Raw genomic sequence first — 26571 nt, forward strand, 5'->3', positions numbered from 1 at the left:
GAAAATGTTAATTATTCCTATTCCGGGGTTTTTTTCAAAGAGGTCAAAGCAGATGACTCTATGCACTATCACCTTATTAACAACCATACAAAAATAGACAAATATACCCCCTCCCTTTTTACTAAACCACGATAGCAGTTTTTAGTACAGGGAGCTGCGCTGAATGTCCAGCGCTGCTCTCGACGCTCATAGGCTCCCTGCGCTAAAAATCACTATTGTGGTTTAGTAAAAGGGGACCATAGTGTAAAATATAGACAGCAGATATAAATTCAGACACATTTTGATCACTAAATTTAAAATCATTTTTCCTACCTTGTTGTCTGATTTCATGAGTCTTTGGTTGCGCTTTCTGACTGTGCATCCAATCTTTCTTCCCTTTCAGCCTGTATGCTTCCTCTCCTCCAGACCTCATTCCCTCCCCCAACTTTTTTTATTTTTTTTTTTTTAAGTTACCTCCGCTGAGGCAAGACCATAGGTCCATCCTGCTCAGCGGTCCGCTCCCGCGGCGGCCCATCAGGCCCATTGCCTGAGCAATGGTCTATACCTATCTGTACCCCCCAATCCCTTTTTCTTCTAGGAATCTATCCAAACCTTCTTTGAATCCATTTAGTGTTTTCTTGTCCACAACAGCCTCTGGAAGCGCGTTCCATGTATCTACCACCCTCTGAGTGAAAAAGTACTTCCTAGCGTTTGTTCTAAACCTGTCCCCTTTCAATTTCCCCCAATGCCCCCTTGTACTTGTGGTGCCCCTTAATTTGAAAAATCTGTCTCTGTCTACTTTTTCTATGCCCTTCAGGATCTTGAAGGTTTCTATCATGTCTCCTCTAAGTCTTCGCTTCTCTTTTCATGCCCCCTTTCTTTTTTTCTTTTTTTCTGTTTCTCTTCTTTCCTTCTGTCTCCCTGCCTGCCCTCTTTCTTTCTTTCTCCCTGCCCTCCCCCAAAGCACTGCCAATGCCGCTGCCATCGGATAACAGGCCCCAAAGCCGCCACCCCAAGCTGTCCCTGCTTCGTGTCGACCAGCATTCCTCTCCCTGACATCAATTCTGCCGTCTGAGAGGAAGGCTGATCGACCTATTGGGGAAAATGCTGCTGGGTCCTGCCTTCGCGGAAACAGAAAGTAGGCAGGACCCGACAGCAAGATGAGCAAATTGTAAGCTTCACTGACCTGTCTCCCGCCTTAGCCCGTAGCGAACGCATGCTTCGGGGCTCTAACATGTGCGTGCCGGCTTCCCTTCTCTTCCCCCCTCCCCCCCCCCGGACATAACTTCGGTTTCAGAGGGAAGAGAAGGGAAGCCGGCACGCACACGTTAGAGCCCCGGAGCATAAGTTCGCTAAGGGCTAAGTTGTGAAATCTCCAAGCCGTTGGTGTGTTTTTTTGTTGTTCTATATAATATTGAGCAGCAGAATTTGGCCGGGCGGTTACCTAAATTACCCGGGCATATCGCCCGGCTAAAAGGCCCTAGGGAGAAAACTGTGACACATTGTAATTACAAAATGGAAAATATAATTAGTTTTTCTATCTTTTGTTGTCTGGTCATTATTCAAATCTGGTTGGTCCCAGGCTTTGGTTATCTTATGATAACTTGCTTGCCAGGGTCTCCTTCTTTCTTCTTTCTCCGTTCTAACCATCCATCTGCCATCTCTGTCCTCCCCTTCCCTCCCCCAGAGGTCTGGAATCTTTCTTTTTTTTTTTCGTCTCCATCCACAGATCCACCTTTTTTTAACTACCCTTCCATCCAGCATATCTCCCTCCTTCTCCACCACCCCAGGGTCCACATCTCTCCCTTTCTTTTCCTAACTACCCTCCTATCCAGTATCTCTTCTCCCCCTCCACACCATCCCTTGTGTCCAACTTCTCTCCCTTTCTGTTCCTTCTCTCCCTAAATCCCATTGTCCATCATCTCTCTCCCTCTTCTCTATTTTTAGACCCATTATTTCTTCCCCCCCAAAGTCCGGCATATGCACGTCTCTTTGAACCCCCCTGCCCCCCTCCCCTGAAGGCCTGCCTGTCCCCCCTAAAGGCCTATGCCACCATCACTGGCCTGTACCACTCCCCGAAGGACTGCGCACCCCCCTGGGAAGGCCTCCATGTTCACCCTGGCCTCCCCGCACTGTTTACCTTATAGCTTGAGCCTGCTGCCAAAGATCGAGGTTACCGCGTCTTTGCAGTGCTTTGAGCTGTTTCCTCTGCTGTGATCCCACCCCTCCTCTGATGTCCTGGGGGGAGGGCAGTCCTTCGGGGAGGCCAGGAGGGAAGCCGGACAGCAGCACTTCCCGACTGACCCTCCCTCCTCGCCCTCTAAAACAGGTGCAGCAGCAGCCAGCCAGCAAGAGCAGCGCTGCCGCTCCTGCTTTAGGGAGAGAGGGGAGACGGTCCGAATCTGGAAGTCTTTTTTTTTTTTTTTTTTTTTTTTTTTTAAATTTAAATTGATTCAAATCGATTCACCTGAAGTGAACAGATTCAAATTGTGAATCGGGCAGTACTAGTATGCAGGAGCAATCCCCACTCACTCCTGCGCATGGCCAGCTCCTGTTTTGAAATGGAGATGGCTATGCACAGGAGAGCGTGGGGATTGCTTCTGTGCCTGCTGCCAGGTGCTTGAATTTGAGGGGGTCGCTATGGATGTACCCAAGAGGGTGCCACCTTTTGGTCTGGTGCAGGGGACCAGTTTGGTCTACAATTTTGATTTTGGATTCTGGTTTGCCAAGGTCTAATTTTGGATGGAGGGGATTCCTCGTGGGGACGGAGGGATTCCTCGTGGGGACGGGTGGGATTCCTCACGGGGACGGGTGAGGACGGGTTAGACTTTGGCGTGGACGGGTGGGATTTCTGTCCCCGCGCAACTCTCTAGTGTGAAGCCTGTCTGCAGCAGACACACCAGCTTCCACCCGTCTATATGCTGATTCTAGTATATTTGTAGTTTTGGAAATGGTTTTAACTCTACCTCCCTTCTTTTATTCCTCAGTGTGAGATCAAAGTGGCACAGCCAAAAGAAGTGTACAGACAACAGCAGCAGCAGCAGCAGAAAAGAGGAAGAGGTGCTTCTGCATCAGGAGGAAGAGGAGGTGGTGGTGGTAGAGGTCGTGGCAGAAGTAAGAGTGCTGCACTAATATAGAAATTACTACTTAGCTGGTGCTTTGGGGGGAGGAGGTAATATGGGTTTGGCAATGAGAGTTTGGATGGTAAATTTTTAGGAAAAAATAATTTCTCATGCTGGAGTAGGATAGGATTAATCCCTTGGTTGGTCCTTAGACAGCCAAATGACTTTTTCCTCCCTGCTGTGTAATAATCATCTTTGAACACAGCAAACATGGGGGGTTTTGGTTTACTCCAGACCTCAAGTGCTCTACCAGAGCTCCCACCTTTTTGTTCGAGTACCGACTGCCTCTTGGGCATACAGGCAGACCCTGAGTTAAGAATGAGTTCTGGGTTGTTGGGTTGTTGTTGTTGGGTTTTTTTTTTGTTTTTAAACCAATCTTAAATTGAATTTTATGTAATTTGTATCCTGTATAGTACACAGTCTAGAAAAACATGAAACATTAAAGAAACAGTCCTCAAAATAAAGTATTGTAGTCTAAATAGAAAAGATAAGAGGTTTACACTTTTGTTCTTCTTCTATCCCACTGTTCCCTCATCTCTTTTCCCCATGCATCTGTACCTCACACCTCTCCCACCACATATACAATATTTCTATCCCTCCCTATGCCCAACAATTCACCTTCATTTCCCCATGTGCATCATCTTTCCCTCTCACTCAGACACCCATGTCCAACAGTTCTTCCTTTCTGTTCCCTCCCTACCTTGGCATCTTTCCCTCACTCCATTCTGTCATCCAATGTTCCAAGTTCATGTTCCCCTCCCTCTTTTATCGAAGTTTGTGCTCCCTCCCTCTTCCGTGTCTCAACATGACCCCCTTCCTCGTCCAATGCAACCATCGTAGTCTTTCCCTCCTGTTTGTATCCTGAATTCATGCCTCCCTCCTGCGGGTGTTTACTTTGTCTGGTTGGTTCCCTCCTCCTAGCCGCAGCCATGGTTCCTTCAGGCAGCTGACCTCTGATGTCAGAGGGAAGGCTTCTGGGTCAGCCACATGTATGAGCCGCTGCTCGTGACTTTGTCAAGAAAAGTGCAGCTTGGAGGATGGGAGTCGGCCAGAGGAAGTAAACACCTGTAGGAGGGAGAGGGGGGAGGCTTGAATTTGGGACGCAGAACAGAGGGAAGGCAACGAGGGGTGTGTTTGCACAGGAAGGGAGAGTCTGATATAAGTTGGACATTCTTAACCTGGGGACTGCCTGTAACATAGAAAATGATGGTAGATAAGGGCCATAGCCCATCAGGTCTGTACTGGGAGTTTGAGGCAGACAAAACCAGTGAGGATAGTTGTGGGGTGGGGGATTACAAGATTTTGTTTCTGAGTACTTCTGTTCTCAGATGACAGGTCTAAGGATTTAGGTGGGGGGGACCCAATGTACAGCACTGGCTGATAGCATGTTAAGGATGCCACCTCTTTGTTCAGTATGAACTGTCAGCAGCCATAATTGATGCCTTTTTTTCTTGTTTGTAGCCCACTGGGCTAATCTTGTCTGGACTCAACTCCTAAACCATTTGGACCATAGCCACATGCCTACTTCATCTATACCTTAATGCTGCCCTGAAGTTTGCTCAATATCACCAGACGGTTTTCCTAACTACCGTATTTTCACACATATAACGCGCGCGTTATACGCGTTTTTACCTACCGCGCATACCCCTCGCGCGTTATACGCGTGAGCGCGGTATACAAAAATTTTTTTACATAGTTCCCACCTCGCCCGACGCCCGATTCACCCCCCCCCCCCCCAGCAGGACCGCTCGCACCCCCACCCCGAACGACCGTTCGCACGCGCTCCCACCCGCATCCACGATCGGAGCAAGAGGGAGCCCAAGCCCTCTTGCCCGGCCGACTCCCCAACTCCCCGAAAATATCGGGCCAGGAGGGAGCCCAAACCCTCCTGGCCATGGCGACCCCCTACCCCCACCCCGCACTACATTACGGGCAGGAGGGATCCCAGGCCCTCCTGCCCTCGACGCAAACCCCCCTCCCTCCAACGACCGCCCCCCCCCCCCCCCCAAGAACCTCCGACCGCCCCCCCAGCCGACCCGCGACCCCCCTGGCCGACCCCCACGACACCCCCACCCCCCTTCCCCGTACCTTTGGTAGTTGGCCGGACAGACGGGAGCCAAACCCGCCTGTCCGGCAGGCAGCCAACGACGGAATGAGGCCGGATTGGCCCATCCGTCCCAAAGCTCCGCCTACTGGTGGGGCCTAAGGAGCGTGGGCCAATCAGAATAGGCCCTGGAGCCTTAGGTCCCACCTGGGGGCGCGGCCTGAGGCACATGGGCCCAACCCGACCATTACAAATTACAAGGCCAGATAGAGGGGGGCCACAGCCACGTGGTGAAAAGCACACCACCAGAAAAACAGCCTTGGTGAAAACTAAGCGGCAAGCATGCTCAGACCATTGCGCATGCTTACAGAGCTGGGAGCAGGGCAGGGCGGGCGAAAGGAGAGTCGGGACAGCGCACGGAGAGGCGGGGCAGTGCACGGAAAGTCAGGGCGGGTGAACGGAGAGTCGGGACAGCGCACGGAGAGTCAGGGCAGTGCACGGAAAGTCAGGGTGGGTGAACGGAGAGTCGGGACAGCGCACGGAGAGGCGGGGCAGTGCACGGAAAGTCAGGGAGGGTGAACGGATAGTCGGGACAGCGCACGGAGAGTCGGGGAGGGCGAAAGGAGAGTCGGGGCAGGCGAAAGGACAGTCGGGCTGCATGCGCGGTATACCCGTGAGCGCGGTATACAAAAGTTTTTGTACATAAAATCGTGGTTTCTGCGCGCTATACCCGTGTGCGCGTTTTACACGGGTGCGCGTTATCTGCGTGAAAATACGGTAGTTGCTTAACAATAAAGGAAAATGCTAATTTACTTCCCAGGATTGCCCCAGATGTGTAAAGGCTTTGTAAATTACCCCCACCCCTCTCCTAATGCTAAATCCTGGCAAATCAGGCACTACTTTTTCTAATCTGCTTTTCAAAAGGTTGTAGCTAGTAATCTGAAAACTTTGTAGAATACTCAAATTGTGATACTGTGGCTGTAATTAATATGTGCCTGTATTCAAGATGAGCACAGGAACATGCATTTCCATAATGTTTTGAGGCAGTGATCAATGGATGGGTGGAGATTGTGTTTTATCTTAATGGTACTCCAAGCTTGAAATCAGGAGGAAACATTTATTGGGATTTCACCTTTTTATGAAGAGATTGCACACAGTGTGGTATATTTTTTTTTTTTTTTTTTTTCTCTCTCCCTTATTTCTCGTTCACTGTATTCTGCTTCTGTTTCTTTATGGTTGCTGCTTCTGTTTATGGTTTTCTTTTTTGTTTTTGCATTTTCCTTTTTTTTCCTTAGTTTGGGGGGGGGGAGACAATAGGATTGTGCTATGGGGGGGTATTCGCTTCTGTGTAGCTTGTTTTGTCTTCCTCATTCCTGGACTGATGCAAACCTTCAACATTGCACATCTTAACACCTTCCCTTCTCCCTCCTTCCTTACCTTTTTGCTAGTTAAACTCAACAATCTTGATTACCCCCAATATCAGTGCCATTTAATGACTTAATAATTGCTGCTTTAGTCATCCTTGCTGTACTGCCAAGGTAATGACTCACAGTTTTGGGAAGTGTTGCCGAATATCAATCCTCCTGAACAGTACTGTGAAAATACATAACTGGAAATCCTCTGGCTGATATTCATTGCAAGCTAACCATCTAGGAATGGTTACTGAATGATTAACTTGTCTCTGCAGCTAACTGGTCACTTTTTAGTGAAATTCAACCAGTTATCGGTGCTAAAAATGCCCAGTTAGCACTGAAAGAAAAGCCAACAACACTGAGGGCATGATGCTTAAGTCTGATATTCAGAACTTGGAAGTGGCCAGCCATATACTAGTTGGCTTTGAAAAACCCAAATAGTCAATGCTGGAGACGGCCCGACATTGAATATCGGATTGAATGCCAGTGGTGAGCATTCGAAGCACTGCCTACTACAGGCTGAATATCGGGCCCCCTATTAATCATACCTTGAGTAAAATGCCTTGTGGGTTAAAGTAGACATTTGTGGCTCTCGTGTTCCTTGTCTCAATGTTTAACAACAGTTGTTCTCTTCCGCCCTGTTGAAACCTCTGCTCTAAGTTGTCTAGTCAGCACCATGGTTGAGCTATACCTACTTGTTAAGTTTCTTGGCCAAATACAGTCAAACCTCCATTTGCGAGTGTTCTGTAAGACGAGCAAAACATTCGCAAAATCGGCGCCTCAGAAACCAAGTTTGACTCAATTTACGAGCACCCCCGCGATCTTATATCTCCCCCCTGAGCACCGAAACAACATCCCTTACCCCGATTGGGCCTTCTGGTCTCGCTCTCTCAGATATTCTCAGATTCAGAATCTCAGAGAGAGCGAGACCAGAAGGCCTTGAGCATGTGCAAATGCTCAAGGCCCAGTCCATCCCAGCACAGGCAAGAGGGAGGATCTCAGACGCACAGCCCAGCCCAGAAGAGGGAGGATCTTCCAGCACCGGCATGTCCTTTGCGTTGGGTGCTGATGCCAGTGCCCAGTCGGGGTTTGGGATGTCATTTTGGGGGGAGGGGGGATGTAGGATCGCGGGGGAGGGGATGCTGGTTTGCAGGGGGGTTGCTGGATCGCTGGGGGAAGAGGGTATGGAGCAGCGTCGGTGGCCTCAAGGGGGGGGAATGGAGCAGCGCCGGTAGCCTCAGGGGTGGAGGAGGAGGTGGAACGAATCAAAGCGAGTTTCCCTTACTTCCTATGGGGAAATTCGCTTTTGATATACGAGCAATTTGGTTTACGAGCATACTTCTGGAACAAATTATGCTCGTAAACCAAGGTTCCACTGTACTCCCTACTTCCCTTTCCACCTATCTTCTGTAGTTGCTTGTATTGTTGGTGGAGCTGTTGGGCTGTGATTGAAAGATTGTTTGAGGTATTTGGAATAAGTTTGCCCAGGTGATTGATAACTTTCCACCCCTGGTTTTGGTTGTAGTGTTAACCTGGCTTAAGACGCTTGATTTCTAAAGAAATTCCTTAGCAGTAGCAAATGAATCCAGAGATGGGTAAGGTTAAGAGAACCCCAGGCTGAGCTCATATATAGGATGGTATGCTCCACTGGTAAGCTATTCTCTGTCTCCAGCAGGTAGATGGATGGTTCATAGCCTATGCTCTGGTTTCTTCTAGTTTAGTTCAAGTGTTCGATTGAAGTCCTCACTCAAAGTTCCTTCCAAATTTCTCTGGATACTAAGTTCAAGTTTCTTGAGAAACTTCCCCTGGTTTTTGTTGGGCGCATATACATTAACCAAAGTAAACCAGTGGCCCCCTATTTTGGTCACCAGGATAATAAATCTACCATCAGTATCCCAAATCACCTTTTTGCAGTCTGCCTGTACCCCTTTGGCAATAACTATCCCAACTCCCCTAGATTTTTTTATTCTCTGAGGCCAGAAAGAGTTCCGGGAATCTGGGATGTCTCAAAACATATTCATGATGGGGTAGAAAATGGGGTTTCTTGAATAAAGACATTATCCCAGGACAAGCAGGCAGGTATTCTCACTAATGGGTGACGTGATCCAACAGAGCCCCAATGCGGACGCTTCTTTGAAGAAAAACTCGAAGTTTCGAGTTGCCTGCACCGTGCATGCACGAGTGCCTTCCCACCCAGACCAGGGCGCGTCTCCTCAGTTCTTACTTTTCCGCGGAGCCGAGAAGTCCGTCTTTGACTCTCTGCACGAAGTTTCTTCCCTTGTGCTTTCTAAGTCCGCGATTTTGGTTTTATTTGATCTTAAACGCTGATTTTCGTCGTGTTTTATTGTTTTGTTTTTTTAAAAAATTTATTTGTTCCGTTTGACCGGGCAGGCCATGTGGCTTTGATCTTGCGGCTGAGTTTTTTCGGCCTATGTCCCGGCCTATCACCGGTTTTAAAAAGTGTGCCAAGTGCCAGCACGCGATTTCGCTAACAGACCCTCATCGACGCTGTATTCGGTGTCTCGGGCCTGAACATCTCCCGAAATTGTGCCGGCCTTGCTCCACACTCACCGCACGTGCTTTCAAGCGCCGTTGCATTTTGTGGGAATCGCTGTTCATGGAGTCCTCGACAGAGCAGTCATCCTCGTAGGGGCCTTCGCCTTCGATATCATCCACAACTCCACAGCCAACCACCTCTGCGGCGCCGAGTATCATCAAGCCCGCCTCGTTTGTCCCGGCTCAGACTCCGGCACCTGCTGCGATGCCTTCCTCAACCTCCTCAGGTCAGGTAGCTCAGCAGCCCATTCCCCCAGTAGTGTTGAAAGTGGAGCCATACCCTCTACCAGTTTTTCCATCTCTGCTTACGCAGCATCAGGGATCTCTCCTTCACCCCAACCTGCAGTCTCTACATCTGACAGCTTGGTTCCTCTCAACGTAACCCCTCTGCAATTTTCCCAACCTGTGAGGGATGTCTTGGAAGCTTCAAGGAAGCCTACTACCAGGCAATGCTACCACCAAAAATGGACTAGATTCTGTTTGGTGTGTTTCTCAGCGCCAGGAGCCTCAACATTCCTCCTTGCCTTCAGTTCTGGACTACCTTTTACACCTGTCTCAATCTGGCCTCAAATCGTCCTCCATACAAGTCCACCTTAGTGTAATTGCTGCTTTCCACCAGCCTCTTCAAGGGAAACCCCTCTCTGCCCACCCTGTGGTTTCCAGATTCATGAAAGGACTTTTCCATGTCAACCCTCCCCTCAAACTGCCTCCAGTGGTTTGGGACCTCAATGTTGTTCTTTCACAGCTTATGAAACCTCCATTTGAACCTCTTCACAAGGCTCACCTGAAGTATCTCACTTGGAAGGTAGTGTTTCTCATTGGCCTCACTTCTGCTCGACGAGTCAGTGAGCTCCAAGCCCTGGTCGCGGACCCACCTTTTACAGTCTTCCATCATGACAAGGTGGTTCTCCGCACCCACCCAAAATTTCTCCCGAAAGTTGTCTTAGTTTCATCTTAACCAATCCATCGTTCTGCCAGTATTCTTTCCGAAGCCACACTCTCACTCTGGAGAATCTGCTCTTCATACTCTGGACTGTAAGCGTGCTTTGGCTTTCTACCTAGAATGCACCAAACCTCACAGAACTGCTCCTCAACTTTTCATCTCCTTCGACCCGAACAAGTTGGGACGCCCCGTTTCCAAGCGCACCATCTCCATCTCTTTGGCCTAACACTAAGCCCTCTAGCATTTATTGATAAAAGCTGGAGCTCAGACAATGAACCCATTAGTGACAACTACCAAGTAGCTGCTGTAACAAACTTTTCCAACAGGAAACCAGGAAAGAGACCCCCCCCCATCACAAGCATAGTGGTTACCTCACTATTTACCCAATCTGTTCCCAGCCACCCCTTTCTCCCTGTCAACTCTGTCCTAGGTTGACCCTCCTGCAACTGGCCTACCCCGTTATCAGGAGGAAATGCTCTCCACATGCTTGAGCCAGATATACTGCAAACTTCCCAATAGTAACACCATCACTTATCCAGTCTAAGCAAAAAAACAAGCAAGTTATGAGCTCTAGGGCCCAAATAAAGCCCCTGCCCCCTGCCAATCTTCGCAACACTGTCCCGGACACTCTCACCCCAGTCCCGACACTTTACTGCTCCGCATGCAATAAGACCCAAATCTTGAAAGACCTTCTAGACGAGCTCGACCCTGGATTCCTGTGCATCACAGAATCATGGATCGCCAAAGACAACCTATTCACACAAAATGAACTCCTCCCCCATGGCTACCAAGGCCTCTTCTCCCCCAGACCCAACCGAAAAGGAGGTGGTCTGGCACTCCTCTACAAATCTTTCTTCGACGTCCAGCTCCTTGAGACGGGCACCCATGCTTCTCTAGAATATTTGCTTGCCTCAGTCACTGACGAACTCCGCACCCACCCATTGGGCATCCTAATACTATACCGACCACCCACCCCTTGGACCAAATCTTCCAATCTCGTCTATGAGACCATAACAAATGCCTTCCTTAAATTCCAAAGACTTCTGATTGTTGGTGATATCAATCTCCACCTCGACGACACAAATAACAATGATACATCTGAATTCAACAACTTCCTTACCTCTCTAGGTTTTCCCTCACCCACCCCATCCCCAACCCACGAAAAAGGGCATACCCTAGACTTCACCACCTTCATTGATCTTACCGCCTTCAAAACCTCAACCGACGACACTCGCTGGGAACAAGTCCCCTGGTCAGATCATTTCTTAGGGACTACCTGTCTCCCCGTCTTCATGTCACATCTTGACTCCCCACCCCACTCCTCTCATTCCATAACCTACCGCGAAAAAACCTCGAGCAATCTATTCTGGTCCAAACTCCTCAACAAACTCTCCTCCAACCCTAGACCTACAGACCCCGAATCACATTGGCACAACTGGACCGCCCTCTCCGAGTCCACCTACCACTCCCTTGCTCCATTAACCACCAAAACCATCTCCTACCCCCGAAAGGCCCCCTGGTACCTACCTCTTCACAGATAATTGAAACAGAAATGTCGCGCTTTGGAGCGCAAATGGAAAAAAATCTAAATCCCCCTCTGATAGACAGACCTGGAGGGCTAATATTAAATTTTACAATTCAACACTAAAAAAAGCTAGGAAAAACTTCTTTGGAGACAAGATCTCTAGATCCAACAACCAGATCAGTGCGCTGTTCAACATCTGGCGCTCCCTAACTACAAAAAAAGACCTACCTTCGCTTCCACCATCCCTATCAGCCGATGCCCTTGCAAATTTCTTTAATGAAAAGGTTACCACTCTAAGATGCTCCTTCCCTCCCACAGTCTCCTACAATTCCCTGACCTCTATTGATCTCAACCCTACCTCACCTGTATCCACCCCCATTCCTGCCGACAGATCCTGGACCGCCTTTGAGCTTGTCTCTGAACCGCAAGTCTCCAAACTCTGCCTCAAACTAAAAACTAGCAAGTGCATTTTGGATCCTTTCCCCTCCTAACTATTCGAGAATATCCCTACACAGGCCATCGCTTCCCTCACCGACCTCATAAACTCTGCCCTAACATCGGGCCTTTTCTCCCCCGACATGGGACACATTTCATTGTCCCCTCTACTGAAAAAGGCCGACCTTGATCCCACCATTCCATCTAACTACCGTCCTATAGCAAATATCCCTCTCCTAATCAAGTTATTAGAATCCATCATATCCACCCAACTCTCATCCTACCTAGAACGATTCTCTATCCTCCTACCCCACCAATTCGGCTTCAGACCCAACTTCAGCACCGAATCCCTCTTGGCCTCACTAATCTCTAAGGTGCAACAACTCCATTCTCGAAACAAATTCGCTGTTCTTCAATTCGACCTCTCCGCAGCCTTCGATGTCGTTCACCACGACATCCTTATCTTCCAACTCTCCGAAATAGGCATAAGCTCCACAGTCCTTGATTGGTTCTCGAAATTCCTACGCTTCCGCTCCTACACCGTTAACACAAACGGTTCCTCATCCCCTGCCTGGAAGCCGAAATGTGGAGTCCCGCAAGGCTCACCCCTCTCTCCTATTCTTTTCAACATCTACATGTCCTCTCTGAAACTCCTTCATCTATCCCCCCTAGAAACTCTCTATTCCTATGCTGACGACATCCTCATCCTCCTCGAAACCGACGCGAACCTCTCGAACCTCGCTGAGAACATCTCCACATGTATTACGAACCTCCAATCCTGGGCCCAATCTGTACAAATGAAACTGAATGAGTCCAAAACCAAACTACTTTGGCTCGGCCCAATTTCAGATCATTTACCCACCTCCATCCCTCTACCTTCCGGCCCCACTCTTCATCTTGAGTTTTCAAGCAAAGTCCTAGGCATCATCTTAGACTCCTCTCTCTCCTTCAACGATCACCTCAACTCCCTGGTAAAAAAATGCTTCTTTAGCCTCCATATGTTAAGAAAAGTAAGATCTTGCTTTCATCATTCTCATTTCGCCATCCTCGTCCAATCCACCATCCTCTCTAGACTAGACTACTGCAACTCCATCTATATAAGCCTAACTAAAAAAAACCTCCATAGACTTCAGCTAATTCAGAACGCCGCTGCCAAGCTTATTTTCGCAAAAGGCAAGTTCGATCACGTTTCCCCACTCCTCTCTAAGCTTCACTGGCTCCCAGTATACTCCAGAGTCCTCTATAAATGTGCCTGCTTAGCCTTCAAGATTCTACATGGCGTCCTTCCTCCCGTTATCCCACTCTTCTGGAATTCATCAAACCCGCTCTCTTCTAGACCCTCCCAAAAACTGAAACTATCTTTCCCATCTATAAAAGGTATATCCCGCGCAGGAAAACTTGGAACATCCCTCCCCTTCAGAACCACGGAACTCTGGAACAACCTCTCATCCCCGCTCAGAAATTCTTGCTCCTTCCAATCCTTCCGTAAACGCTTGAAAACTTGGCTCTTCTCAAAAATCTAATCTCCTCCCGTTCTCTAGTACCCTGCCCCTCTCTATCTTCTCAGTCCCTCTCCTATATCCCTTCTTTGTAATTCCTTTCCTCTTAACCTCTGTAAACCGTACCGAGCTCTGCGCATGCGGAGATGGTGCGGTATACAAACCTAAGGTTTAGTTTAGTTTAACAGTAGTTCAGCGCTCTCCTTTATAATGACTGAAAGGTGCCTGGACACCAGTCGAACAGTCGTTATCGAACTCGGGTCCACAACCCCATTCCAAGGGCTCCACCTCATGTTGAGGGACCATGCAGCGGCCCCCGGGAATTGCCTGGTTAGTCTGGCCCCTGTAGGGAAGGCTGTGAGGTGGAGAACAGGGCAAGCCCTTTTACTGGAGCCGCCCTCTGAATAAATTGCTCCGCAGGAAAAAGTTGGGCTGCTTCTTCCAGAGACTGCATTGTCTGCAATTTCCCTCCAGATAGAACATCAATGCAAATGGAACTGATACTTCACATTTCTGTCCCTTTAGATAAAGCAGCACTGGTTTCATATCCGCTCTCCTCTGAAGTGTCATAAGAACATAAGAAGTTGCCTCCACTGGGTCAGACCAGAGGTCCATCGCACCCAGGGGTCCGCTCCCGCGGCGGCCCATCAGGCCTATGACCTGTGAAGTGATCCCTGACTATTCCTATAACCTACCTCTACTTCTATCTGTACCCCTCAATCCCCTTATCCTTTAGGAACTTATCTAAACCTTCCTTGAACCCCTGTAGCGTGCTCTGGCCTATCACAACCTCCGGAAGTGCGTTCCATGTGTCCACCACCCTCTGGGTAAAAAAGAACTTCCTAGCGTTTGTTCTAAACCTGTCCCCTTTCAATTTCTTGTAAGTCGAGTTCAGGTTGAGAAGATATTCAGTGGTATGGATAAGCCAACCCTGGTTTCAACCTCTACTCCAAATCCGGTCAAATCTTCCCACCTTCTACTTCGACCTTAATCAAACCTTCCTCATTTGGGAAGTCCTCGTCCTCGAGCAAATCTGCTAAATCCTCTCCTGAGGAGCCGCTTTCCTCACTGTCTCCCTCGGGTAAGGTAGCTAAGCAAACTCCTCCAGGCATGCCACCCTTGCACTCAAATCCCATTCATCCAGCTTCTCGCAAGTTCCTCAGATTTCGGGTGTTCCCCTTCGGCCTGGCATCTCCCAGAATGTTCACCAAGTGCCTCGTTGTGGTAGCAGCAGCTCTGTGCAACCATGGTCTTCAGGTGTTCCTGTACCTGGATGATTGGCTCATCAAAGACTCAACATCTTAGGGGGTAGGGGGGGGTTATTGTAGCAACCCAATAGACTACATGGTTCCTCCAAAGTTTGGGCTTCAAAATCAACTTTCCCAAGTCTCAGCTACAGCCCTCTCATACTTTACAGTTCATCGGAGCTGTGCTGGACACTGCAACTCTGAGCCTTCCTTCCTCAACAACGTCAGGATGCTCATATTCAACTCTGCCAACAAGCGTGTTCCCTATCTTCAATTTCAGCAAGACACATGATGGTTCTCCTTGGTCACATAGCTTCTACCGTTCATGTGAATCCTTTTGCCAGACTTCCTCTGAGGACCCTGGCATCTCAGTGGGCACAGGCTTTCGACCCACTCTCGGCACATTACAGTGACTCCTTCATTGAGACAGTCTCTCCACTGGTTGATGCTCTCTTCCATTCTCTCCAGAGGTTTACTGTTTTCAAACGCCCCCTCATCGGAAGGTCCTCAACATAGATTCCTCGACCTACGCTTGGGGGGACTTATCTCGATGGTCTCCATGCTCAAGGCCATTGGTCCGCATGGATCCTCGGTGTCACATAAATCGGTTGGAACTAAGAGCGATCTACAATGCTCTAAAAGCTTTTCAACATCTTCTTCACGATCAAATAGTCCTCATTAATACAGACAACCAAGTTGCCATGTGCTAATTCAACAAGCAAGGAGGAACTGGATCTCTCCCTCTTGGCCAGGAAGCTCCAGAAGATTTGGAATTGGACAATCCTTCACAACACCTTTCTGAAAACGGTCTACATTCAAGGTGAGAAACTGTCTGGCAGACAAATTGAGTCATCTTCTGCAACCTCATGAATGGACACTCAATTCCTCACCTCTCCACATTTTTTTCTCAGTGGGGGACTCTGCAGATTCTCTTTGCGTCTCCCCACAACAAACTGCCTCAATTCTGCTCTAGGATTTACTCTCCTCACTGTCTTGAGGCAGATACTTTTCTTTTGGAATGGACAAATCGGTTTCTGTATGCATTTCCTCTCATTCTCAAGATACTTATCAAACACGATCATGTTGCCATGATTCTGATTGCTCCTTGGTGGCCCAGACAGCCATGGTTCTCCCTTCTACTTCAACTCGGCAGCAGGGAGCTACTACTTCTGCCAGTTTTTCCCTCTCTGCTTACACAGAGACAGGGATCTCTACTTCATCCCAACCTGCAGTCTCTACACCTGACAGCTTGGTACCTCTCAACCTAACTGCCACTCTACAGTTTTCACAATCTGTACAGGACATTTTAGAGGCTTCTAGGAAGCCTACCACTAGACCAGCGGTGTCAAAGTCCCTCCTCGAGGGCCGCAATCCAGTCAGGCTTTCAGGAATTCTCCAATGAATATGTATGAGATCTATTAGAATACAATGAAAGCAGTGTATGCAAATAGATCTCATGCATATTAATTGGGGAAATCCTGAAAACCCAACTGGATTTCGGCCCTCGAAGAGGGACTTTGACAACCCTGCACTAGACGATGCTACAATCAGAAATGGACTAGATTTTCTGCTTGGTGCACCATTCATCACAAGGAGCCTCAATCTACCTCCTTGTCTTCAGTTTTGGATTACCTGTTCCATTTGTCCCAATCAGGCCTCAAATCCACATCCATTTGAGTCCATCTCAGTGCAATTGCTGCTTTTCATCAGCCTATCGAAGGGAAACTCCTTTCTGCTCATCCTGTGGTTGCCAATTTTAGGAAAGGTCTTTTCAATGTCAGACCACATCTCAAACCTCCTCCAGTTGTTTGGGTTCTCAATGTTCTTGCTCAATTGATGAAGCCTTCTTTTGAACCAATGGCTTCGGCTTGTCTTAAATATCTCACTTAGAAAGTGATTTTTCTCATTGCTCTCATGTCTGCTTGCAGGGTCAGCGAACTACAAAAGTTGCAGACTCATCTTTCACAGTATTCCATCATGACAAGGTGGTCCTCCGTACTCATCCTAAATTCTTACCTAAAGTGGTTTCAGAATTGCATCTCCACCAATCCATTGTACTTCTAGTGTTTGTTTTTTGGGGGGGTTTTTTTGTTTGTTTTTTTTCAAAACCCTCATTCTCATCCTGGAGAAACAGCTCTTCATACTGTAAGCGTGTTGTGGATGTCTACTTGCAAAGGACTAAGCCACAGCGATCTTCTCAACTTTTTGTCTCCTTTGATCCAAACAAGTTGAGATATCCGATTTCCAAGCACACCATCTCCAACTAGTTAGCTGCTTGCATCTTTCTGCTATACTCGGGCTGGACTGCATCTACAGAGTCGAGTCACAGCCCATAAAGTCAGAGCCATGGTGGCATCAGTAGCTTTCCTTTAGATCTACTCCTATTGAGGAAATCTGTAAAGCTGCCACTTGGGTCCTCGGTTCATACCTTCACCTCATTATTGTCTGGATGCTTTTTCCAGACAGGATGGCCATTTCAACCAGGAAGTGTTACAAAATTTATTCTCCTGAATTGCCAACATTCCCACCATCCCATTCTGGTTAGCTTGGAGGTCACTCACATGTTGAGAATAGGCTGCCTGCTTGTCCTGTGATAAAGCAAAGTTACTTACCATAACAGATGTTATCTCAGGACAAGCAGGCATGATATTCTCACATGTGGGTGATGTCATCTACGGAGCCCCGATGCGGAAGCATTTTCAAGCAAACTTGATTGAAGATTTAAGTTTGCTCTGCTGCTCCACGCATGCGTGCCTTCCTGCTCCACTAGGGGGCGCATCCCCTCGTGGTCTCCAGTTCAAAATTTTCCGCTGAGCCTAGAAGTCGTGTTTTTTCAGGCTCTGCCCCAACTGCCTTCTAGCACCGCGATTTTCTTATTTTTTTCTCAATTAAGTCGCTGTGCGCGAATTTTTTCTTATTCAACTTGTTCCTGCTTCGTTTTTGACCGACCCGGAGGCTTCCGGGTCCCCGTGGCCACGTGGCTACTCGAGCCGCGGCCACTTTCGATTCTATGTCCCGGCCTTTGACCGGCTTTAAAAAGTGCACTGGTGCGAGCGGCTTCTTTCAATCACAGACCCGCATTGCCGGTGCATCCTCTGCCTGGGGGCCACTCATCCAACCGACTCCTGCCCCCAGTGTGCTACTTTCCAGAACCGGGCCCTCCGCCGAAGAAAAGCCCGCATGGCGGATCTCTTCGCCACCGACCAACCCTCTACCTCGGCCTCGAGGTCGACCCGGCCTCAGCCCCGGCCTTGACCTCGGCATCGCCTCAAGACTCGAATCCGAAGTCCTCGGGACAACAGAAAGCCTCGGCTCCAGGTAAGTCCCCTCTTCCCTCTTCAGGTTCCGCAACAGCGAAGAAACCAGCCTCGGGGACACCGGCGACGCATGGAGGAAGTCCCATGCTCACAGCCCCGGCGAAGTCCTCCAAGCCTTCGGGCCGTGCCTCCACCACACGAGAATACTCTGATACGAGGTCGCCCCCGGTGGAGCGCACCGAGGCAGTGGACATGCCCTCGATGCTGTCCATGCCCGTTTTCCAGGACCTACTCCGAGCGATGATTTCATCAGAGCTGTCCGCTGCAATGGCCCATCTACAACCGGCCCCGACCTCGACCCCGCATGTGCCAGACCAGCCTGAGCCTCGCGTTGAGCCACCTCGAGGAAAAGCGCGCAAGCTTCGCTACATCCCATCCTCCACGGACTCCTCGCCGAGACACCCGAGGCGCTCTCCCTCCACAGACCGCCGCGGGGCAAAACGTTGTGCTAAAACGACAGAAACCTTGAACCGCCGTACCTCCAAGAAGGCCCGAGGTTCCCCCACTCTACGAGGCCGTTCACCTACACCTCGTATGGGACCGCTGAGGGTGACGGAGCTATCACTCTCCAACCCGTGCATCCTCCGAACTCCCCCTCGGACCGGGGCTCCGATCCGAGGTTTCAGACTCTCACCGAGGGAGTCCGGGTCGAGGTCACCGATTCGACATCGATCGGTACCCCGAACCCCGGCATCGTCTCCGAGGGGCTCCTCGAGACGTCGGAGATCCACGACCCCGGAACACTTTCACAGTGCTTCCCCGGTCTCGGAGCATGAGCCTCGATACTCGAGGGAAGCCTCCCCGTCCTTCTCCACCCGACGGAGGTCTCGTTCACCGACCCCGCAAGGGGCCTCGGGAACATCCCGCCCATCCTTCTCTCGCTTTGTCCAGGACATGGGCCACGCTCTGGACTTAGACCTCCAGTCCGACTCCAGATACTCAAAGGAGTACCTAGCGGAGCTGGATATGCCATTACTGCCCAGAGAGTCCCTTCGCTTACCACCTATCCCGGTACTCCAACAGGCTTTCTTCAGAAACCTCGAGACCCCCTATATGGTCACAGCAGTACCCTCCAAAATGGAGGCTAAGTACCGTACAGTACCCTTCCCGGGATTTGAACAACCGCAGCTCTCCCACCAGTCGCTGTTGGTAGAATCCTCCTTGAAGAAGGCTCACCCCTCCAGGGTCTCAGCGGCGGTCCCCCCAGGCCGAGAAGGCCGAACCCTAGACAAGTTCGGCAGGAGACTATATCAAAATGCGATGATGGCCTCTAGGGTGCAAAGCTACCCTTTCACCTTCACATCCTATCTCAAACATCTCATTGGACTACTGAGAACCTTTGAGACTGACTTACCGGCCTCCCGCCATGGAGCGTTTAGCCTGCTTGCAGAGTCCCTCTCCAACCTACGCCTCCATCTATTCCACGCGGCCTACGATGGCTTCGAACTCTCCTCCAGAGAGGCAGCCTTTGCGCCGACTAGCTTGGTTGTGCCTGGTCAACATGGACCCAAACTTACAGGACCGGTTGGCTAACCTCCCCTGCGTGGGTAAAGAACTGTTCGATGACACTATTGAGGCGGCTACAAAACGCCTCTCCGAACACGAACGCTCGTTTGCCTCCCTCGTGCGGCAAAAGCCTAAACCGCCCGCGTCCAGGCCGTTCAGGGCCCCTCCGCGCCGCTACCCACAAAAATCCACTCCTGCCTTCTCGCGGCCTCCGCCCAGGCGCTCACAAGCCCACCATCGGGCCCCGCCCAAGTCCCAACCGCCTGCGACTACCAAACCGTCCCCGTCCTTTTGACGGGATACGCGGAAGGGGGCGGGCCCCCTCCGCCGTAGTCCCAGGCCTCCTTCCCATCGGGGGTCGCCTCAAAGTCTTTTACCCTCGCTGGGAACAAGTCACGTCGGACGCATGGGTCCTTGGCGTGATCTCATCAGGATACTCTCTCAACTTTCGGGCCATCCCTCCAGACAACCCCCCAAGGAATTGCCCTCCCAACAGGACGCAGCTACCCCTACTCCTCTCCAAAGCTCGGGATCTGCTTCATCTGAGAGCAGTGGAGGAGGTTCCCCCCGGCCAACGGGGGAAGAGCTTCTACTCCCGTTACTTCCTGGTACCGAAAAAAACGGGAGACCTTCGCCCAATACTAGACTTGAGACGCCTCAACAAATTTCTGGTACGGGAAAAATTTTGGATGCTTTCCCTGCCAACCCTCTACCCCCTGATCGACGAGGGCGACTGGCTCTGCTCCCTCGATCTGAAGGAGGCGTACACACATGTTCCAGTGCACCCCGCTCACCGCAAGTTCTTGCGTTTTCAGGTGGGAGACCTGCACCTGCAATACCGAGTCCTCCCCTTCGGCCTAGCATCGTCACCTCGGGTCTTCACCAAGTGCCTCGTGGTGGTCGCAGCTACCTTATGCTCCCAGGGTCTTCAGGTTTTCCCCTACCTGGATGACTGGCTGATCAAAGCCCCGTCCAGGGAAGGGGTTATCTCAGCGACCCAATAGACTATTATCTACCTACAGAGTCTGGGGTTCGAGATAAACTTCCCAAAATCCCAACTATGCCCCTCGCAGTCCCTACAATTCATCGGGGCCACGCTGGACACGGTTCGCCTCCGTTCTTTCCTCCCCCCTCCGCATCTAGAGGCGTTAGTAAGTCTGAGCCGAAGGATCTCACTGATGACCTCGGTATCAGCTCGACAGATGATGACTCTCCTGGGCCACATGGCCTCCACCGTCCATGTCACACCCTTTGCCCGTCTCCATCTGAGAATCCCTCAATGGACCCTGGCCTCTCAATGGCGTCAAGACCGGGACCCGATCAATCGTCCCATGACAGTGACTCCTTCATTGCAACGATAGCTCCGCTGGTGGGCCGACTCTTCAAATCTTTCCAAAGGTTTGCTCTTCCTCGCCCCTCCTCACAGCAAGGTACTCACCACAGACTCGTCGGAGTACGCTTGGGGAGCCCACCTGGACGGCCTCTGCACTCAGGGGATGTGGTCAGCAGAAGACCGCCGCTGTCACATCAACGTGCTAGAGCTCCTGGCCATCTATCTCGCAGCTGTAGCTTTTCAACATCTGCTTCACGACCGAGTGGTTCTCATCCGAACCAACAACCAGGTAGCAATGTTCTACGTAAACAAACAAGGGGGGACAGGGTCTTGGTCCCTCTGTCGGGAAGCCATGCGCCTCTGGAAATGGGCAATCTCCAACAACACCTTCCTTCGAGCGGTGTACATACAAGGAGAACAAAACTGTCTGGCGGACAGACTCAGCCGCCTCCTCCAGCCACACGAGTGGTCCAACGCACTCAACCACACCGGAAAGTCCCACAATTATTTTTGTCCTTCGTCCCAAACCGGTTAGGCCACCCAGTTTCCAAGTTCACCTTGTCCAACTGGTTGGCCGATTGCATCACCTTTTGCTACGCTCAGGCTGGTCTCGCGCTGCATGGTCGAGTAACGGGACACAAGGTCCGAGCAATGGCAGCCTCCGTAGCGTTCCTCAGGTCCACACCTATCGAGGAAATCTGCAAGGCTGCCACGTGGTCTTTGGTTCATACTTTCACCTCCCACTACTGTCTGGACTCACTGTCCAGGAGCGATGGCCGATTCAGCCAATCGGTTTTGTGAAATCTATTTGCTTAAATTGCCAACTTCCCTCCATCCCTTTTCAGTTAGCTTGGAGGTCACCCACATGTGAGAATATCATGCCTGCTTGTCCTGGGATAAAGCACAGTTACTTACCGTAACAGGTGTTATCCAGGGACAGCAGGCATATATTCTCACAACCCGCCCACCTCCCCGAGGTTGGCTTCTTTGCTAGTTAAGTGAACTGGAGACCACGAGGGGATGCGCCCCCTAGTGGAGCAGGAAGGCACGCATGCGTGGAGCAGCAGAGCAAACTTAAATCTTCAATCAAGTTTGCTTGAAAATGCTTCCGCATCGGGGCTCCGTAGATGACGTCACCCACATGTGAGAATATATGCCTGCTGTCCCTGGATAACACCTGTTACGGTAAGTAACTGTGCTTTATCCAAGGACAGCAGGCAGCTATTTTCGCAACCCACCCACCTCCCCTGGTTGAATTCTCTGTAAGCTATCTGAACTGAGGAAATGCGTGCCCTGTGTTGGGCGGGAAGGCACTTGTGCATGCGCAGTACGGCATTCGCAAACTTCCTAAAATTATTCATGCAAGTCTGCTTGCAAAGCTGTCAGCATTTGGGCTCTGTGGATGGGCATCCCTCCTGCCATATTTTCCAGCGCAGTGCGGGGAGCGTCAGGTGGCAGGAGTGGGGGGGGGGGATTTGACAGGGCTGCCTGCTTGTCTTCATTTTTTTATGGGGCAGATATTTTGCGTATGTAATACACACACAATATCTGTGCCATGGGAAAAAAGAAAAAAAAAAAACCCCCAGCAAGACCTGTTGGTAAGTTACTGACATGTCTACAGCAGTCTGGAGGAGTGTGTGGCACAGTGGTTGAAGCTACAGCCTCAGCACCCTGGGGTTGTGGGTTCAAACCTTGCGCTGCTCCTTGTGACCCTGGGCATGTCACTTAATCCTCCATAGCCCCAGGTACGTTAAATAGATTGTGAGCCCGCTGGGACAGATAGGGAAAATGCTTGAGTACCTGATTGTAAAACTGCTTAGATAACCTTGATAGCCAGTATATAAAATCCTAATAAAACTTGAAACTTGTCTGGTTTTAGGATCATAAAACCGATGCAAAATAGCCAAGCAAATGTTAGTGAATCAGTCGCTTGGCTATTTTGCATCGATTTTTACTCGTTTGCAAGGATTGGGTTGGGTCAGATTGGAAAATGGGGAAAAACACACGGTGGGCTGTTTAGTGAATCGGGTGGGTAGCAGCGATCGTGACGATCATTGACTTAGTGACTATAGGGCTACATCAGCTCTCATTTGCCACCTACATGTACATCTACTTCACTATATGCTACATTTCTTTAACAAATTATATTTGAAAAGTATTCCTGAAATCCTGCCTGTACATGCTTTCCTTGTTACTAGGGCTGTAGTCAGTACGTCAAATCTTCAACTCGACTTATATTTTTCTTCTGACTTGGACTTCTACTGCTATAAGTTTTTAAAATTTTGTGTTTATCGGTACTTTAGATCTAGGACAAAAAAAGTGTGTTAAAATGATAAATTTGCTATAAAATGTTGGTACCACAGCCCTGTTTCTTGTCTAATAAAAATCAAATCTACCTTTTTTTTAAATAATATCTTTATTCGTTTTTACAACTTACAACAAGTGAATCAAGAAATAACATTTGATCTTAAAAACATCACTTGATTTTCTATTACATCCATTGTAAATTAATGAAATTTATCCTCTCCCCTCCCTAGCATTCCATATACATTCACTTATTAAACAATATTTTTTTAATTATTCATCCAAATCTTTAAGAAAGAATCAGAACCCCCCCCCCCAACCCTACCCCCTCATTATCAATTATATTATTACGGGAAAAATGTTATTTATTCATTACAATAATCTGCCAATGGCCCCCAAACATCTTGAAATTTACTGTGAAATTCTGTGTGGCTAGTGCTTTTTCCATCTTATAAATATGGCATAAAGAATTCCACCAAAAATTGTAGTTTAATCTACTCCAATTCTTCCAATTAAATGTAATATGTTGAATGGCGACTCCAGTTATAATTAGCAAAAGCCCGTTATTTTTTGAGGATATTTGACTCTTTGCCCTCATTGACATGCCAAATAAAATAGTATCATATGATAGTGCTACCGGATTCTCTAATAAAAATTTAGGTTTTCCATGTATCTACTAATATTTTGTTTTCTTTATATATTCTAGACTCTCCCTTCCCTCCTTCCCTGCCCCCCTCCCCGACCTCGATATGCCTCCAAACTCTCTGACTTCGCCCTCCTTGCCAAGCTACTTCTGGCCTCTCTTAATCAATCTCTGTTTTATCTAATTGTCCTGTCTGTCAGGCCTCTATAGTACAGTGGAACCTTGGTTTACGAGCATAATTCGTTCCAGAAGCATGCTTGTAAACCAAATTGCTCGTATATCAAAGCAAGTTTCCCCATAGGAAGTAAGGGAAACTGCTTTGATTGGTTCCACCTCCTCCTCCCCCCCCCTCCGAGGCTACTGGCGCTGCTCCATTCTCCCCCCCTTGAGGAATCCGACGCTGTTCCAAACCCCTCCCCACGATCCGGCTTCCCCCCCCCCCCCTGCGAACCGGCATCCTCCCCCCACTCGCGTTGCCCCCCTCCACCGCGATCCTACTTCCCCCCACCCCGAGCACGTCAATGACACTTCCTTTACCCGACTTGGCACCAGTGCCGGTGCCCGAAGATCCTCCCTCTTCTGGCGCGGCCTGGGCTGGGCAGTGCGTTGGAGATCCTCCCTCTTCTGGTCTGAGCTGGGCTGGACTGTCTTTGAGCATTTGCACATGCTCAAAGCCTTCTGGTCTCGCTCTCTCCGAGATTGAGAGCGAGACCAGAAGACTTTGAGCATGTGCAAATGCTCAAAGCCAGTCCAGCCCAGCCCAGACCAGAAGAGGGAGGGTCTCCGATGCACCGCCCAGCCCAGGCCGCGCCAGAAGAGGGAGGATCTTCGGGCACCAGAAGTGGTGCCAAGACGGGGTAAAGTTAGTATCATTGATGTGCTCGGGGGGGGGGGGGTAGGATCGTGGTGGAGGGGGGGCAATGCGAGTGGGGGGGGATGCCAGATCGCGGAGGTGGGGGGCGCTCGTACAGCTCGGCAAGCTCGGTTTACGAGGCACCAAGTTTGCAAATGTTTTGCTCGTCTTGCAAAACACTCGCAAACCGGTGCACTCGTAAACCGAGGTACCACTGTATATGCCTTTTCATTGCCATATATGTAACATCGCTGTAAATGTACAGTTTCTTCTTTTGTTAACCGCATTGAACTTCCATGGTATTGCGGTATACAAGAATAAAATTATTATTATTATTATTAATACTAAGAACATGTTTAGTTTAGTCGCAGAGGAAACATGAGTCACCTTAAATTTTGATTTTAAGCCTTATTTTAACAACATGATTGCTTATTTCAGGTTCAAGCCAGAGCTGGAATCAAGGATTTAATAATTATTATGATCAAAGTTATGGAAACTACAATAGCTCATATGGTGACCAGAGCTACAGCAGTTATGGTGGATATGATTATTCTGGGTACGGTTATGGGAACTACAACTATGGACAGGGATATGCAGACTACAGTGGTAAGTTGAGTGTAAAACCTCTTGATTTATAACCACTATGGTCTCTTGTACTGGGTTCTTATGCAGTAATCTGGCATTATTGTAGTGATAAATGTATCTAAAGTCATAGCTATTGGATATTGCAGTAAATATAATCAGATTAGTTTTTTGATGTGAACTTCCTAAAATTACACATGTACAAAAAAAATGATGGATTAACTTGCCTCTCTGGGTTAAGCATGTTCCTATACGAGCAGTAGTCTCCAACACAAGTTCTCCATTGTGACCCACAAACGGCTGAAATGCTCTTCAAATCCTGTAAATGCATTAATTTCAATCTTGCTCACTTGATATAGTAATTGCAAATAATTTCTTTTTAATGCAATAGGTGTGATGGATGGGTAATATCCCAGTGCTCGTGAGCCATGCAGAAGGAATCTACTCCAGCTTTTGAATCCCTCCTTCTCTAGAGGGCTTTGCTGCTCCCTTCTGTCTCATGTGCAGAAGAAAGAACTGAAGTATTTTTCTGATCTGCTCTTTCTTCATTTTTTTGGTCCTTTTTGCAGTACTTTGACTTATTTTGGTGCTCAGAGCTTCCCTAGTTGAGGGTCCAGCTCTGCCTGTGTGGAGGAGAAACACTGAGATCTGCAGCTGAGAGGTCGATTCTTTGTGGTACCTGTTGGCAAGCCTGCAGAAACCTTTTGGAGCTTGGAGTCCTTTCCCCTTGTAGCATTACTTGCCTATTGCGTCACAGGGCCTTGAGTGTAGGGAACGTAGGGAGAGGAGAGACATGATTGAGACTTAAATATATCACAGGTCGTATCGAGGTGGAAGATGACTTTTTCTTTCTTAAAGGACCCTCGGCCACAAGAGGGCATCCACTGAAAATCAGGGGCGGGAAATTTCATGGCGACACCAGGAAATATTTCTTCATCGAAAGAGTGGTTGATCATTGGAATGAGCTTCCAGTACAGGTGATCGAGGCCAGCAGCGTGCCAGATTTTAAGAATAAATGGGATGCACATGTTGGATCTCTAAGAGTTAAGGGGAGGGGTCATCAGGGTGGGATCTCCAAGAGGACAGTAAGGGGGAGGGTCAATTGAGTGGGCAGGCTTGATGGGCTGTGGCCCTTTTCTGCCATCATTTTCTATGTTTCTATGATGAATGGTTGATGTGGCACGAAGTGCTTTGGCCGCTGCGAGGGGGAAATAGTCGTCAGCTTCAGGTGCAAGCGAGCAGGGTTCCTCTTCACGTGCGCACCCACACAG

General features: G+C 49.2%; 1 protein-coding gene across 3 annotated transcripts in view; it reads left to right on the plus strand.

Annotated features, from left to right (window-relative positions):
- The window catches only part of HNRNPDL (heterogeneous nuclear ribonucleoprotein D like), an 88706-nt gene that overhangs the window by 48763 nt on the left and 13372 nt on the right, over nt 1-26571 (plus strand). For all 3 annotated transcript variants that reach the window (XR_004536466.1, XM_033914471.1, XM_033914486.1), the window contains exons 5-6: nt 2967-3093; nt 25157-25324. Coding sequence is in view for 2 of the 3 variants with exons in the window: in XM_033914471.1 (XP_033770362.1) it covers nt 2967-3093; nt 25157-25324 (295 nt within the window). In the remaining variant the exon portion in view is untranslated. The remainder of the gene's footprint in view (nt 1-2966; nt 3094-25156; nt 25325-26571) is intronic.

The sequence above is a fragment of the Geotrypetes seraphini genome, chromosome 1, assembly GCF_902459505.1.
Source record: "Geotrypetes seraphini chromosome 1, aGeoSer1.1, whole genome shotgun sequence".
Classification (NCBI taxonomy): domain Eukaryota; kingdom Metazoa; phylum Chordata; class Amphibia; order Gymnophiona; family Dermophiidae; genus Geotrypetes; species Geotrypetes seraphini.